A 17,003-nucleotide genomic window follows, 5' to 3' on the forward strand; every position below is an offset into this window, starting at 1 on the left:
CTGACAGAAGAGAGAATTTAAATAAGATTTAGAGTGTTATAATACTCAAAATGTTCAGGATACAGTAAAAAAATCACTCACCATACTAAGAACTGGGAACGTCTCAACTTGAGTGAGAAGACAGTCATACAAGATATAAAGAAGAGCCAAACAGACATCTTAGAACTGAAAAATACTGTAACAAAAAGATGAAATAAAAACAAAACCCAGTGGATGGCAGGCACCACAGCAGAATGGAGACAACAGAGGAAATCTCCAGTAAACTTGAAGACAGAAGAGTAGAACTTACCCAGTCTAAACCACAGAGAGAAACTGGATCACTAAAACTGAACAGAGCCCAGGGACTTGTGGAACTAATAACAAAACACATTTATGTTGTCATGGTCCCAAAAGGAGAGGAGAAAGAGGGTAGGGCTGAGAAACTATTTGAAGAAATAATGACTAAATAATTCCCAAACCTACCGAGTCAAGAAGCTGAGTGAACTCCAAGTAGAATAAACCCAAAGAAAGCCACACCAGTCTTGTCTCACTTTGAATGATCAGCTCTGTGGACACGCTCACCACTGGGGAATCTGTACCAGCTGCTCTTTTGAGCAGCACTGTCGAGTAGGCCACCAGGGGAGGCCTTTTTCCCTGGGCATCTCAGGCTCTGGAGGATGAACTGCGAGACAAGAGCAGGCTTGGTTTCCCTGTGGCTTTTCCCTCGTCCTGAAGCCACTGAACGTTGGCAGAGTTTTGTGACCCTGAGCAGACTCTGCTCGCACTGCTGCTGGGGGCGGAGGGTCGTCTGGGCTTCCTGGAGGTGACAGCGACTGTTTGCCTGGGCCTTGTGCATGCTGAAGGGGCCACCTGAATCTCTTGCTAGCTTCCTTCCTTTCTGTTGCTGCATCTGTAACCAGCTCCCTGTGATGTCAGTGCCGGCTCTGATGATCAGTCATTTACTGACCAGAAGTTACGTACAGCAAAGGCAAAGCTGCAGACATTTCCTGGAGGAGGACTTTACACTCCAGTGTTGTAAACAGTCAGATGGAGAAAGGGCCCTTTTGTCCTTGCCTTGGTTGCCCTTTCAGAGCTGACCAAACCCCCTCCATGCCCTCGGCCCTGGGTGGCCAGCAATTTGTACAGCCTGCTCAGCTGCACAAATCGGGCTGCCTGCTGAATCTGGTGCGGGCCCTGGAGGTGATGTCCTTGGCCTTCGACATCAGTGGGAACTGGCCAGTGATGAAATTCAAGAGGAATAGCGCCTGTCTGTCTATCTGCGCCCTTTTCCGGATGCACGTTGTCATTTATGATAAAAATGAAAAGTTACACACAGACCTAATTTATAGTAAAAGATCAGATCATATCTGCTCTCTTTGGGGAGGGGGAGACCTTCTTGGCTGGTCTTTCAATGCACCCCCTTTTTCCATACCCTGACTTTACGGAGAAGGACATAAAAGCCTGCTGCCAGTAAGCAGTTTGCCCAGTTAGTGGCAGAGTTGTCCCTCAGGGCACCATAGCCGACGCTCAGAGGTGCTGAGGGAGAGTCCACATCTGTCCACCTTACTGCCACTTGGGGTGCTTCTCAGTATCAACGTGAGATCTTTGACATTCCTTCTGATACTTTGTGTCTTTGCAAAGCTGGGTTTTCAGTGGTTGGATCTGGTCACTACCTAACTGCATCTGTTAGGTGTTTCTCTTGGCCTAGGGATACCATGAAAATTTTACTGAGTTGCCAGGGCTCCGTGAGTTGAGAAAGTTTGGAAACGTGTGTCCTGGAGGATTACCATGTGCGCACACTCCCAGCCTCAAAGTTCTTTTCATTGTGCATGCTTCGTGTTTGGTTCATGCATCTTTCACATCCTGTGCTCCGTGTTGAATTCGCTGGCTCCCTTCATTCATTCCACGGGGCGTTATCAAGCACTAGATTATGTGCCAGAAAAGTGTGACCCCCGGAAGTGACGGTCGAGCTGAGGTCTGAAGGCTGAGCAGGAAGCAGGTAGGGGAAGAGCAGCCCCAGCACATGTGAGTGCCCTGAGCAGGGATGGAGACACAGCCTGGAGAGACTGGTGGGCGTGTTTGTGTGTGATGGGGGTTTAAGTGAGGTCGAAATAATGGTTTAACAGCTTTTCAGGGCTTCAGCCCGGAGGCGTGCTGCTCTGGATCCTACTGGGAATCCCAGTGGGTAGTGTAAGGTTAAGGTGTTCCCTCCCAGGTTGATGCCCTCCTTTGCCAGCCTGCCAGTCCTACCTTCCCACCACGTGGCAGATACAGAGGTGCCTCTGGGACTGTCCTTCCTTCAGGAGCTCACACAGAGCAGGGGGGAGACACATGTCCGCTTGGTCCCCCCACTTAGCTGGGTACTGAGCGCAGCCCCCCCCAGGAAGCTGGCGCCCCTTTCTAGTCTTATCACAGGTGAGCTGCTTATCCCTTGGAGCTTCTGACTCTCCGTTGTTGAGAAGATGATGGCCAGGGTCCCTCCCAGAGCCCCTCTGCAGCTCTTTCTGTCTGACATTTCATGCCTGAGTCAGAGCTGCTGGGGACATTCTTGGATCTGTTGAGACCCAGGTCTGAATGCCGGGGGCCTCAGGACCTGCTGCAGGGAGTCAGGCACGCTCCCAGTAGCCAGCGCCTGGTTGTCTCCGCGGCGGGGCAGGAAGTCGTGGGGTCCGACTCTGGGCTCGAAGAGAGAGGCCTGAGAGGCGGCAGGAAGCAGCAAGTGCAGGTGTTCGAGACAGAGGGAGAGTGGGGACTAGTGGACGTAGCCTCAGACTGTCATAATCACGTGCCCATGTTGTGCTTTTCAGATTAGAAAACCGCTGTGATTTGTGTGCTGCGCTTTGCCAGCCCAGCTGCGCTAGAATCCTGTGCTCACTTATTCAACAAGTTGCTGTTGGATGCTCCTTATCTGCCCTTGTGGGCTAACCACGTAGTCAGAGAGATAGTCAGCGGGGAATGTGTAACATAACATCAGCTAGTGATCAGGGCTGTGATGGGGGAAGGGCAGGGAGAGTGACCAGATACTGCCTTGAGGCCAAGTCGCCCTGAGATGGCGAGTTCTGTGTGGAGACCTGAATGAAGTGAGGGAGAGAACCCTGTAGATAGCTAGAAGAGCATCCAGATAGCTGTGTTAACATGTGCAAAGGCCGTGAGGCACAAGCAGGCCTAGAGGCTTGAGTAAAGGAGGCCAGTGTGACCGGTGAGTGTGAGGAAAGGAGAGATAGTGAGAAACGTGGTGGGAGTGGTATCCAGGGGCCAGACCGACTGGGGCATATCAACCAGGTAAGGACTTTAGATTCTGTGCTGAGTGTGACATGAAGCCTTTGAGGGTTTTGATTAGGGAGGTAACGTGGTCTGAGTTACTTTTTGAAAGGCTCCCTCTGCTACTGTGCAGAGAACAGCCCGTTAGGTGTCCGTTGCAGGGCCTGGTGGCTTGAGCCTCACGTTGTTAGAGAGAATAGGGGAAGAATGGGGTCGTGTGAAGGCCGACATACAGCCCTTCCCTGTGCAGCACCAGCACCTTAGACTCCTCCTCCAGGGCTGAGCTTTCTCTTCTGAGCTGTGTGGTCAAGAAAGAGTCACTTAGCCTGGTGGGCATTGGTGCCCAGTCAGTACAGTAAGGGTGCCGGGCGGCCCAAGTCAGACAGGAGCGGTGTTCACTGACTGCCTTGTTGTGAGGGGCACCAGCTGGGCCCTCCCGTGTCAGAACATTGACCCTGAGCAGCACCCCCAGCTGCTTCCATCTGGGCCCCTAATTCTGTGGGACAAGGTCCCATGTCTCTGTTTCCATGGAAGAAGGCTTGTGACAGATGACACAGTCAGAGTTAGACATAAGGACGTGACTTAAGTTCAATAAATATTAAATGTGTCTTTAGGTTAATAGTTAAATATAAACAGTATTCTCTGGGCACTAGAGTTAAGTTTGTCCTTTAATGTTCAGGTGTCTAAAAGGATAAGTTGGGATGATCTCAGTCAGGAACTCAGCCATTCAGAGAGCACCTCCTATTGATCACGAAGCAGAGAGCCAGGCTTGAGGACCCATCCTGAACTGCCCGTTCCTGGCAGGTTGCACAGGATGGTAGGGCCAATGCCCCGAGCCCTCAGATGCTGGGATAAAGTCCTAGCTGCAGGGGCCTGCCCTGTGGTTTCCTGGAGGAAGTGACAGCTAACGGAAGTCAGATATTTGGTAATCTCCCATTGCCTGAGTGGCTGAGCTCTGACTAAGATGTTTCTGACCAAGTCTGGGGCCATGGCTGCAATGAGAGCAGCCCACATGGCGAGAACAGTGATTGCAAAAGGGCCTGATGCAGATTCCAGGGCCGAGCCAGTGATGAGAGGCAGGAGTGCACCGCTGGGGTTTCAGGGACTCTCAGCTCAGCCTTCATTGACTCAGACCAAATCTGATACCTGCCAGGTTCCCATGGTGGGAGGACCAGTGAGCAGTTCTTTCAAGGGGACTAACTAGGCTGGTGTGGTGGGGGCTCCCCAGGACCACCCTCTGGGTCAGCAAGTCAGCAGGACTCATAGGACTCAGATAAGCTACTTTACTCCCAGTTATGGTTTATTATGGCAGAAGGAAACAAACTGAAATCAGCAAAGGAAAAGACTCCATAGGACAGAGTCCCGGAGGAAGGAGGCACAAGCTTCCAGTTGTCCTCTGCCAGGGGAGTGAGACAGCAGCGCTCAATTCTCCCGGTAACCACTTGTGGCAACGTGTATGAAGTGTTCCCCACCAGGGAAGCCCACACAAGCCTTGGTGTCCAGGGTGTTTATTGGGAATCAACCTTGTAGGCATGGGGCACCCATGGGTCTCAGCTCACTGATGCAGTCTCCAGCACCCCAGAGGTCAGACCAGTATGATGGGATTCAGAGCCCTGGGTGTTCCCCTAAATCAGACCATTAGCATGGATCTATATGACCCAAGGTGTCAGATATATGGAGACACTCTTTTCAGGTGGCACATTCCAAGGGCTCACAGGTTACTTCCCGGGAGCTGTCCAAGGGCCAGTCCTGAAGACCTTTGAAATGTGCAGAGGTTGGGGCATCCCAGGCTGGCCGCACAGCAGGGGAAAGGATTTGCTGTGAAGTGGCCCCTCTCATGTGGAAGCTCCCCCTCTACTGGGCCCTAGAGGGGATAGGGGATGCTAGTACTGGGAGTCTGTGGCTTCCATTCTCTGTGTTCTTGGGGGGCCCAGTCCTAGCTCCAGCCCAGGTACAGCAGGGCTGCGCTGATGCCAGAGGGCCACATGCTAATTTAGTTCCAGGCCAAGGCTGTAGCTGCGTCCTAACGGGGGCCTTGCTGAACCGGCAGCCCCGGTCCCCGGTCCTCTGCCGGTTGCTGCGGCCCCTGGGGCATGAGGCCAGGACCAAAGCCTTCAGGAGATTCCCCAAGAGTCCTGAGGCGGACCCTGCTCTTCCCTGCTGACGTCTGTCATTTCTCTCTCCCGACAGTTTCGCAGTCAACATGGGGGACTCCAGCGTGGATGCCGGTGCCACTGCGGCTGAGACAGTGACGGAAGAGGTGTCCCTCTTCAGCACAATGGACATGATCCTGTTTTCTCTCATTGTGGGTCTCCTGACCTACTGGTTCTTCTTCAGGAAGAAAAAAGAAGAAATCCCTGAGTTCACCAAAATTCAGCCCATGTAAGTGACACCACCCAGGCCCCTCTCGAGCCTGTCCGTCTCTGCTGTCCCAACAGTGCCGTGCTTGGGCCTCGGGCAGGAGCGAGCCGGCTGGGCGACGCGGGGTCCCTTGCAGCTGGGCTGAGCCTGGGGGTTTGCCTCTTTGGTGGACCCTGCTGCGGGTCTACCTCGGCAGTCCCTTATGTTTACACCGCACCTCGCTGTGTTCAAGGTCCTTTGGTACCTGGTTCTCATTGAGGCTTCACAGCACCCGTTCAGAGTAGAAGGCACCAGGTACAGATAGGTAACCCGACGCTCAGGGCAGGGAAGGGTCGGCCCTTTAAAGGTCGTCAGCACCAGGCAGAGCTGGAGCCGGCACACACGCGATACCTCACTCCAGACCCCAGATCTTTCCGTTTTGTGAGCAGATGGGCTCACAGAGGCTCTGTCCACCGGGCCAGGTCGCTCCTTGGCACAATCCTTTCAGTCCTTTTCATCACTGACAAGGAGAGAGTCGCATTTGGTGCTAATATGTCCCTGTCACCTAACACTTGCTCATTTCTCTTTGTAAATGAGGAGAGCAACCTGGAGCTTAGAGCTCTGGGGAGTGACAGCATATGAGGAAAACTCAGTCCTCACCCCGAGCACTTCTGTGACCAGGTGTGTGAGGAAGACTCCACAAGTAATTCTCCAAATCTCCGGACACCAGGTGGGTCTGACACTATCTCCCTGGAGTTAGCATCAGATCCCCCAGGTTAAGGGCTCAGTCCCACGAGACCACCCACCACCCTCTTCAGACAACAATCACAAGTCCAGGTGTCACTGACCAGCTAAATCAGAGGTTCCCATCACCCCTCCTCAGGTTTGATTAACTTGCCAGAGTGGCTCACAGAACTCAGGAAAACATGCTGCTTACTAGATGACCAGTTTATTATAAGGGGCACAGCTCAGGAATAGCCCAGTGGAAGAGATGCATCGGACAAGGTGTAGGGAAGGGATGTGGAGCTTCCATGCCCACTGAGGGTGCCATCCTCCCTGCATCTCCATGTGTCCAGCAACCGTGAAACTCTCCAAACCCCATCCTTTGGGGTTTTTATGGAGGTGCCGTTAACGTAGGTGTAATTGATTAAATCATTGGCCGCTGGGGATTAAATCAACCTCCAGCCCCTCTCCCCTCCCCGGAGATCAGTAACCCTGAATGGAGGCAGTAACCCTGCCCTCATGGGGCTTGTGGGTATTAAATGGGGTGATCTTTCTGATGTCACCTGGCACTGGGCTTGCCACGTGGTAGCTGTTCAGTGTTTGCATCAGAAAGTATTTTGTACCCAGCAATACGCAGGTGTGCAAAGTTGGCCTTTACATTAAAGAAGCTAAGGAGTCAGGATGTTGAAAGGTAATTTTTAAAAATGATTTGTGAAATGTTTCCACGTGCATTTATCTAATCTGGGCCTCTCTGCATGCAACAGCAGTGCCAGCCCAGCAGGGTGAGCGGCCTCCCTGTTCATTGTGGAGGGGGAGGCCAGGCAGCCAGGAGACACAGGCTCTGGGAACTCTTAAGAAGGAATCCCCCTTGGGAGAGATCAGGAAGGTGTGCGACGGGAGGTGGGGCCACACGCCGAGGCTTCGAGGGCTCTGCCAGCAGAGGGCCAGAGGGAGGCTGGGAGGCTGGGCCGGTGAGCTGGAGTCCAGCCTGTTGCAGCTGGGGTGCAGCAGGTACCCTCCTGTGGTGGGAAAGTAGTTTTGGTGAAAATGATGGCACTCAAGATAAGGTGACCAGTTCTCAGGCCCCAGGTTACAGTGGCCCCACGTTGCCCTGTGTGTAAGATGGAGGTGGCCCCCCACCCCGGGGTGAGGACCGGCTGTGCCTGGGGGTGTGTGGGGCCGCCATTCTGCCCGTCCCGAGCTCTCTGGCCTTGCAGGGTAGACTGGAAACTCCTCTATTGGGAGCCCCTGTATTTTGTAGATTCCAATTGTCCATCTTTGCCAGCATCCTGGAACTCTGTTTCCCTCTTCATGATCCTAAAGTTTTAACCCTATTTTAAATCTCTTTCTCGTCCCTCATTATATCATGTTGAATACCCTGTGCCAGGGGTTTTATGTGTTCGCTACACAGAGGAAACTTTCATAGCACAGGGGTTAGGTTCTAGGCCCTGACACTGGGTAACAAAGGTTTGAATCCTGACTGTGTTACGTCTTAATTTGTGACATTTGCCCTTACTTAATCTTTGGAGTCCATGTCCTCAGTTGCAAATTGGAGGTAATAATAGAACTTACCTCATGGGTAAAAATTAAATGGTATGATCCACTGTAGGGCTGTTTGCCTGGGGCCTGGTGCAGGATGAGCCCTCAAATGGCATGCATTTACCCTTATTATTAATATCATTTCCAGTCTTACAAGAGCCCTTGAGGGACACCATTGTTAACCTCGTTTTGCAGAGTAGAAAGCTGCGGTGCTAGAGACTGAGGAGTTTGCCCAAGGCCGCCTGAAGTACAGGTAGTAGAGCTGCCTTTTGAACCGAGATCTGCAGACCCCACATCCCATGATCTCCCCACTCTGCCAGGCCGCCTTTGGTCTCTTAAGATGTAGTTAATATCCCTATTTCAGAGGTGAGAAAACTGAGATTCAGCGAGGTCACCTGAGCCCCAAGCCTGGGCCTCCTGCTGTGAACCCCGCTTGCATGTTCAGTGAGCACAGGTGGATTCAGCCATGGCCCAGAGCCTCCCTTACCCCCAGGTCGCTGGAGCAATTTGTGTGGGACTACATAGGCCTGGGCTTCCATCCAGAATTCTCACCATGATCTTTGGTGGCCTCTAGTTGGTGTTTTAAGGCCTTAGCCACCTGGATGGTGAGTCCAAACCTTTGGGTATGGATGGTATTTAAAAACCAAGCCAAAGGGAGCAACTGTACCTGACAAGCAGGCACTTGGAATAGCACAGAGGCACAGGACACACATACGCTGCCCCGACCCTGGGCTTCTAGGTGCAGGGGCCCCAGGAGGAGCCCCTGTGTCCGCAGGTGAACCTCCCAGGTGTGCTGGCCTCTGGGGCCCTTACCACCCTCTGGATTTGGCCCCAGGACCTCAGGAGCCTGGAAGCTGTCTCTGCTGCTGCCGTCCACACGTGGCTGACGAAGATGCCACCTGTAGACCCGCTGAGCCTGGACTGCTCTCAGGACGGATCAGCGTCCGTCCAGAGGACACTTGAAGCAGCCTTTGCCCTCACGGGCGGGGAGGGGTGGGGCTTAATACACCAGTCAGAGTAGCCTTTGCCCTAATTCTCCCCCGGACAGATTCTAGCTCAGGAGTGACCTCATGTTCCGTTGTGGGAATGAACCATCATTAATTCATTCTAACAATGATGGCCCTTTAGACGACTTCCAGCCTGGGGCACTGTTACCAACAGTCCTGCAGGGAACATTCTAGTACATGTGGACGTGGTTCCCTATGGACGCAGTATTGTTAGGTGTTAGATGTGGAATTGGGAACTGACAGATTTCCAGCGTGCTTGTCCTGGCGTACAGTCCCACCCCCAGCAGGTGGGGTTTCAGTTGCTTCCCGTTCTCATCAACATTTATTTCTGTCAACTTTTGTATTTTAGCCATTCTAATGGTCATGTGGTGGGACTTGTTTTAACTGCATTTCTCTAATGTCCAATGACCTTTTCATTATTGGCTGCTAAGATATCTTTTGTGAAAGTCTGTTCAAAAGTTTGCCCATATTTTTTTCTGTCGGGTTATTGGCCTTCTTGTTGATTTGTCACAGTTCTTTATATATTCTAGATATGAGTCCTTTGTTAGATGTCTATGTATTGTCAATATTTTTCTGTAACTTGCCTTTTTTACTCTTAATAGTATCTTTTGGTGATGAGAAATTCTTGCCTTAAGCTAGTCACTTTGTCAACCTTTTGGTTGGCCTTAAACTTTATGGTTAATGATTTTGTGTCCAGTTTAAGAAATCATAACTTATCTTGAGCTTGTGAAGCTGTTCTTTTATGTTTTCTTCTGAAAGCTTCACTCTTGTAGCTTTGATACTTAGATCTGCCATCCTGCTGACATTGACTTTGATGTTGGCAAATTATCAAGTTTCTTTGAAATTCATTTTTTCCTCGATAGCCACGCACGTGACCCAGCACCATTTATTGGAAAAGGTCATTCTTTTCTTGTTGTACTAAAGCTTCACTATAGGTATAAATCAGGGAACATATAGTTGGGGGCCGATTTCTAGACTCCTTGTTCTGTTCTGTCAATCTGTTTTCTGTCCTTTCACAAATACCACCTTGTTCCCTTTTCTATGATTTTATAGTAGCTTGTGATTTGGTATCTGGCAGTCTAAGTCTTCCAGCTTTGTTCTTCTCTTTGAAGATTCTCTTGGCTTTTGGGGCCCTTGGCATTTCCATATAGCTTTTAGAATCAGCTTGTCAACGTCCACCAAAACAAACAAGCAAAAAAACCTGCTGCGATTGGATTGACTCTGTAAATTAGTTGGCATCTTACAATATTGAGCCTTCTAATCCGTGAACATGGTTTTATCCCCCTGGGGAGGTCTTTTGAAGGGTTTATAATAATAGCAACTAAAGACTTGTTGAAGAGGAGCAGTTACAAGCAGCGCATCCTCTTAGTAATAATCATAATGATTTAAAAAGTTGCTCTTTCGTCTCCCCTCCTGCTCACTCCTCAGCCTTCACTCTGCTGGTACCTCTGGGCAGAGCATCCACACCAGGGCAGCTCCTGATGGGAGGGGACCCGGGGGATGGAGTCTGAACTCGGGGGGCTCCCTGTGCCCCTCGTGCTTCGCTCCCTCATGTAATACAGCGCCCCTCGTGTTGGATGGGAATTTGCTTCTCCTTCTGCCTCCCAGAGTGCAGAGGTAGCGGCCCAGTCCCATCAGGTCCCTCGCTCGGCGCAGGGCCCGTCGGAGCGAAGACGCTCGGAGAAAGGCTGTTGAATTAGTAAACCCTGAAGCTGCAAGTGTGTCTGCCTCTGAGGCAAACTGGCTCGCAGGCTGGGTGTGGCTTACATTAAAATTTAAAAATCTTTTAAATTAGAACATTGAAAAGTCTGGCAGCGTCACATTAAACTCAGACTTACGGCTTCTTTTGGAAAAAAAAAAAACCAGGCTACCTCGGGCCTACGGTGACACCTGCCATCAGTGGCTGGGGCTGAGTGGGGCCGCCCTTCTCCGTGGGGCCTGCACCACAGCCCCTGCCCACCAGCCAGCCTGGGCTGCCCTGCTCATGGCCCTGAGGACCCCCCTGACTCTCCCCACACCCCCTGCAGCTAGGCTTCACTTGTGGCGCCTGAGGGTGCTTGAGAGAAAAACAAAGCTTTTCATAATGGAACATTTCAAACAAACAGCGAAGCGCAGAGCACAGGAGAGTGAACTCGTGCACCTGTCACCCTGTTTGAACAGCTGTCCCCTCCCAGCCAGTCTTGTTTCCTTCCCCCCTCTGCTGTTCCTGGCTTATCCTAAAGCATATGATTTCATAGGAAATTGGAAATTTGCATATGAAATTATATGGAAATAGGGACTATGAGAATATTTCCATCCTCTCAAGTCCAAGGACTCCCCGTTTAAACCCGACCCAGCGCCATCCTCCCTCCCCCGGAAGTCCGCAGTAAGTCTCGGCATCCTCAGGTACAGCAGCCTTGTTCATAGTTCCCAGAGTGACTAAGGAATTTTTGTAACTGTTTTTTTTTAAAAATTCAAGATCAAAACCCATTACATTGCAGTTGATTACTAAATTTTATGTCTTTTTTAGGGGGGGTCAGGTATATTAAGGTATAATTTACATGAGGTAAAATTCACCTTTTTAAAGTGTATGTACAGTTTGATGAGTGCTGACAGGTATGTGCAATTGTGTAACCCGTGTTACGGTCAAGATACAGAGCACTCCACACCCCAGCAAGCTCCCCTGCCGCCCAGGTCCCCTTACAGCCGGCACCCCTAGCCCCCACCTCTGGCAACCACTGATTTTATTTCTGTCCCTGTGGTTTTGCCTTTTCCAGAATGTCGTGCAGATGGAATTGTTTCACTGCGGCCTCTGCTGTCGGGCTGCTTCCCCCTAATGTATCGTAAGGTCTCCCTCCATCCTGGCGACTCCCTCGCGGCATTTGTATCGAAGAACCCAGATCACTTGTTTCCTGGAGTTTCCCACAGTCTGGAGTCTGCTGACTGCATCCCACTGGGGGTTGCTTCTGAAAAGCCACAAAAGAGCTCATTTTCCTAGTGACCTTTGACTGTCGGCTAGTTCTCAACAGAAAGGCCAGGAAAGCCAGGCGTCAAGGCTGCCGACACCGGCTCTGTCTGCCTTTATCTCCCGAGCGCCAGCAGATAGAGAGTGAGCTGTTCTTTCCACACCCAGTTCAGGGCCACTCTTTATAGAGAGAGGGTCCTTGCCTCTGCCAAGCATGAAAATAGAAATACAGATGAGTTTTTACAAAAAGAACAGCATGAGGAAAGGCCCCTGTGGACGTGGAGGGTGGACAGCACCCAAAGCCTCCCCCATGGGTAGAAAGGGCGAGGAGGTGGGCTCAGGGCATCCACGTTGCTCCCCCAAGCCCAAGTCTGGGTTTTCCGCTGCCACCTGGCCACTGAGGCACCTCTCCTGTCTATGACATTGGGGTAGTTTTGCCATTCCAGCCAGTGCTCAAAACCTCGGATGTGACCTGTCTGGGAAGGCCATGAAAGTCTGATGTCATTGGGCCTCCTGACCTTGCTGGCGTCACCGGGGCTCTTGGTGCTGGTGGCTGCGTCTCTCTGGGTCAGGCGCCAGGGTGCGGGGACACACGGCATCTGTGGGGGCTCATGTGCAGTTGGGGGATGTGAGCATGGTGCAGTGGGTGATGTTGGAACAGCCCAGGGCAGTGAGAGTGCAGAGGAAGGGCGCCTCTCCACTGGGGGGCGTGTCAGGATGGGGGGCCCTGAGCTGAGTCTGACAAGCTGAGTAGGAAGCTGGGAAAGGGCCGTATGTGCAGAAGCCCGGGGGAGGACTGGCAGGCCAGCTGTCTCAGGAAGCCGTGTCCTCCCTGCCTTCTGTCCGTGGAGAGAGCTGCTGGTTTTGGTTTAAGCTCCAGCAAACCACTTCGCTTTCACCAGAGACAGTTTTTACAAACCATTAGCTCTTTGCCCCACGGCTCGGGGACAGCCCTGCCCATAGTGGAGACGTCTGCCCTGGTTCAGCCAGCCTGCCCCTGCTCTGCCACCATTGAGTACCGGGCCTCAGCTCTTGTCCCCTCTCCTGTCATGGGTGCCTGCTGTTCCTGGGACTGGACAACTTGTCGCCATACACTAGGCTCTGGGAGGGAGCCATTCAAAAGCAGCTGCCCCGTGCGTCACCACAGGCAGGGGAAGGTCCCAAAAGAAATCAGTTCCGCTGCGCAGAAAATTAAATTTGAGTTGCACTTTTCAGAAACCCTTCTGAGCGTTGCCTGGGACTAGACACAAAATGAGTCACTCTGGGATATCGTGGTTCATCTCTGTCCAAGTGACTCAGTGCTTTTGTCCATCCTCCGTCTTGGCTCTGCCACCCGGCGGGCTGCAGTTAACTTCTGCAGCCAGAACCAGAGACACTCCTGCTCCCAGTCTGGGGCTGGAGAGCCCTAATTGGAACCTTTTGTACTGTATTCCGGAGCCACATGGTCTCTGGGCTCTGAGCCTGGGCCAGCTACGGCCTCTTCTGATGGGCTGTTCGTAGTTGGGTGCCTTTGAAGGGGGGCTCCCTACCTGGAAACGTCTCAGCTGCCAGCGTGGTGTCCACCTTGCAGGGCGTTCCCTGCACTGCGTGGTGGGAGGCTGAGATGTGCCGGTTTCACAGCACACTCTGCTCCTAGGTGCCTGGGCCCAGTGTCTTAGGCTCTGTTACCCACAGTTCTTTTGTAGGGAGGAAGATGGGGACCAGATCTAATTTAATGTGATTCTGAGGTGCCCGGGCAGCGAGATGGATGTGCTTCCTTTATGGAGAAGGGGCCCTGCCCTAGGAACCCGCACCACTGCCTTCCAGTGTCCAGAAGAGCTTTGTTCAGCCCACACGACTTCCTCTTTTTTTCTTTTTCCTTCATGGGAAGGGGGAGGATGTGGGGAGAGAGGGCTCTGATATAAACAGTTACCAAGGAGACCCGAGCAGGGTTGGGAAGGTTTTCTCCCTCCCTCGGTCCATATAGAAGGAGGAGGGGTGTGTGCCGAGACGCAGGGGCTCACGGGAGGTTTCAGCCTTGAGTCCCGGTTCCTCCCCGCCGGAGCCGCCAGATGCGGCAGCGTTCCCAGTCTCACGGGGACAGGCGGGCAGGGGCTCGGCAGGGCTTCGGAGAGGACGGGGGTGTCCAGGAGGATGTTCAGAGTCCTCGGGCCAGTCTGCCCGCCCCGCCAGCACTGGTAGAAGATGGACAGGGCCCGACCTCTGAGACGCTGGCTCCCAGCCTGCTTCCAGGAGAGAGCAGCAACCTGCCTTTTCCCGCACGTCCCAGAGTTGGGAGTCAGAAAGCATGGGGTGCAAGTACTCATCTTCACAGGACGAGCCCACCCTGACAAGGTCAGTTCTAGACAGTGTCCAGGCAGACAGTGTGGATGCCCGCGGGCACCCCTGCTGGGGTATGGATGGAACTTGTTCCTGGGCAGGGCCGCCAGGAGGCACGAAGAGGGCGCTGTATAGAGTTGACTGGCAGACTCGGGTCCCTGGGTGGAAGGGGCACTCTGGGGCACGGACACCCTGGCCCCTTCAGTCCTGGCTTGCAGGCTGCGTTTGCAGGAAGGGTTTAGACTGGAAACCAGGAAGGCCCCAGCCACCCACTCTTCCGCCTGTGGAAGTTCAGGTTCTGAGTGCAAGTCCCAGCGTGCAGCATCAGTTGTGGGGGACGGGGGCGTGTAAAGCCAGCCAAGGGCACCCGGGTGGGCAGGACCGTCCTGCCGCTGCCCAGCAGGCCAGTGTAGCCAGTGGGAATGTGCAGAGCCTGCCCTGAGCTGGGCAGTGGCTAGAGGCACGGACAAGGGCTTCCCAGTCTCCTTGGGTTTCCCTTTCCCCCTCGTGGGTCTGCAGGAGTGACCCACCTTCCCCAGCGGCTAGAGCTAGTGATGAGACCAGTGCCGGCCTTCAGAAGTGCTTGTCCTTCTTGGGAGCATCCTTCCCTGGGCGGCGGGGGCCCTAGCACATCTCGCCTGCCCTCTGACTCCCCCAGCCAGACCTGTGTGGAGGGCTCCCCTCTCTGCTCCCTCACCGCCAGCTGGAGCGTCTGTCCCATGCAGTTGCATGGGGGGCACCCATGCCCTCCTCCCCAGAGCTCAGCCCCCACGAGCTGCGTGGGCCTCATCCGGGAGCCCCTCGGCACCCCTGCCTCTGTGGCTTTCCCTCCTGGGAGCCATTTTCCATCTCTGAAAAAAGACCCCAGCTCTTCCAAGAGGCTTTCTCTGGTTTCTTTGGCCACAGTCCCTGCTCCCTCGGAAGGCCCAAGATGTAGTATCTGCTCCATTGTTTGGTCTTCACACGGCCCACCTTGTGCCCCTAGGTGGCTTTGAAGTCACAGAGCGACCCAAACAGCTTTCTTCATCCAGAGAACACCCCTTTTATCCCCAAGAGTTATCCAGGCTGCAGGCACTGTGCATGGCACCAGGGCGACTGCAGGAGCCAAGATGCAGTTTCCAGCGAAGGAACCCAAGGCTTGAGAGGCCCAGCTTATCCGGTCACAAGCCTGTTTGGTGGCAGAATCCGAGTCTCTGCCCCTGATGTGTGGCCCCTCCCCTTCCTCCTGGACTCTGTGTTTCCCTGGACTGGTGATTGGCCCCTGGGAGGTCCAGGCCGCCTCATTTAGTCTCATGCCCTTGGCATTGGCGGCGTCCACCCCACCCAGGCTGGTGCACATCACCTGGAGATGCAGGGAAGGCAGCTGGCCACTCGCTGCGTGGTGAGGGTGCCGCTGGTCCTTTCGCGAGGCCTTCAATCCACCTTCCTCAGATGTAGCGTCTATGGAAACCTCTGTCCTTTGAGAAAGATGAGCTTTCCACAGATGTCAGACCCTCTCAGGTGGGTAGGGAGGCTCCAAAAGCCTTCTCCGGCCACCTTGGCCAGCCTACGAGAGGTGGAAAGGGAGCGGGCTTGCCGGGCGGTGGCGCTGCTCTCTGGAGAGCACGAGTAAATGTGGCCTGAGGGAACGGGGCGGGGGGCGGGGGTGTTAGGAATCCCAGGAGCCTAGCAGGGGAGCGGGGGTCTGTGGGGTGAGAATGCTCTGGGCAGAGGTGATGGCGTTGACAGAATTCTGAGAACCGTCATGGAGGGATGGTGTGTGGATGGGAGTAGCTGGGAGGCTGGAAACAGTTTCTGAAGGGACTTGTGTTCCCTGTCCTGTGGGTCATGGAAGCTATCCAAGGGTTGAGAGTGGAACAGGGCAGTGGCATGGTCCGAATCTTACCTGGGAGACTCTCGGTTCCTGTGAGGTGGGGACTGGAGGAGAGACAAGGCTGTGGGGACCATGGCTGTGGACGGTAGGGGACGGGGGAGTGAACGTGACCCTTCTTTGTTCTCGTGCTCTCACATATCCGGGGGGTAGGCCCTGGCCCTGAGAGGTGTTGGATTTGGAGTTACCGCTGAGGACACAGGAGGCCTCAGAGCCTGGGTCCTGCGTCTTCCAGCCCCGGCACTGGGCCAGAGGCGGCTGCTGGCGTGGTCCCCAGGGAATGGGTGCAGGAACACCCCTGGTGCCCCACGTGCCTCCCGTGCCCATCAGACACTTTTGTTTTGCAGGACCTCCTCTGTCAAAGACAGCAGCTTCGTGGAAAAGATGAAGAAGACGGTGAGGTTTCTTTCTGTCTCTGTGCTCTTCCCAGGGAGTCTTGGCCTTGGTGGGCATGCGGGGGCATCTGGCAGGAGGCCAGCCCCATGGACAGGAGGGGGCAGTGGGAACCTGGCCCCGCTTCCCTTGTGGGTGCGTTCTCCTCCCACCAAAGCCTCAATGCTGCTCTGCTGTGGGTGGGACAGTTTACTCTGCTTTTTAAATATTTACTTCTTGAACAAACGTAAGAACAGACTTCCCCTCTAACTCAGACGCCGCCCCGTCTCCTCCCCCACCCCAGATCAGGCTCTGTCCCCTAGCAGATGTAAACCTCACATATCTGCGGTCACAGCACAGCTACAATTTTATCTGTTTGGTTTTGTTTATTTAAGTATTGAATTTCATGACAAGGTACTTCATTCATGTGGTTAAAATTTGAAACATAAACTATTCAGTGGAAAGCTTCTCCTTCCCCTGTTCCTCATCACTGTTCTTAGTATTTTATAGATCCTTCCAGAGCTTCTTTATACACATGTAATAAAAAACAAACATAGATTTTTATTTTACACTTTTTTAAACACGAAAGGTGGCTTATTATATACACTGTTACAGACCTTAATTTTTTTTTTCACTTACTATGTCTTGG

The 17,003-nt window shown here is 53.2% G+C and overlaps 1 protein-coding gene across 5 annotated transcripts in view; it reads left to right on the forward strand.

Annotated features, from left to right (window-relative positions):
* Window positions 1-17,003, forward strand: part of LOC102510441 (NADPH--cytochrome P450 reductase) — a 52,812-nt gene that overhangs the window by 25,108 nt on the left and 10,701 nt on the right. For 3 of the 5 annotated variants that reach the window (XM_032459585.1, XM_032459586.1, XM_032459582.1), the window contains exons 2-3: window positions 5,431-5,622; window positions 16,330-16,378. In XM_032459585.1, the coding sequence (XP_032315476.1) occupies window positions 5,444-5,622; window positions 16,330-16,378 (228 nt within the window). In that variant the 5' untranslated portion in view covers window positions 5,431-5,443. Of the gene's footprint in view, window positions 1-5,430; window positions 5,623-13,896; window positions 14,128-15,565; window positions 15,613-16,329; window positions 16,379-17,003 lie in introns of those variants that run through there. The other 2 variants (XM_032459584.1, XM_032459583.1) reach the window with 2 other exon arrangements.

Source organism: Camelus ferus, chromosome 18 (genome assembly GCF_009834535.1).
Source record: "Camelus ferus isolate YT-003-E chromosome 18, BCGSAC_Cfer_1.0, whole genome shotgun sequence".
Lineage (NCBI taxonomy): Eukaryota > Metazoa > Chordata > Mammalia > Artiodactyla > Camelidae > Camelus > Camelus ferus.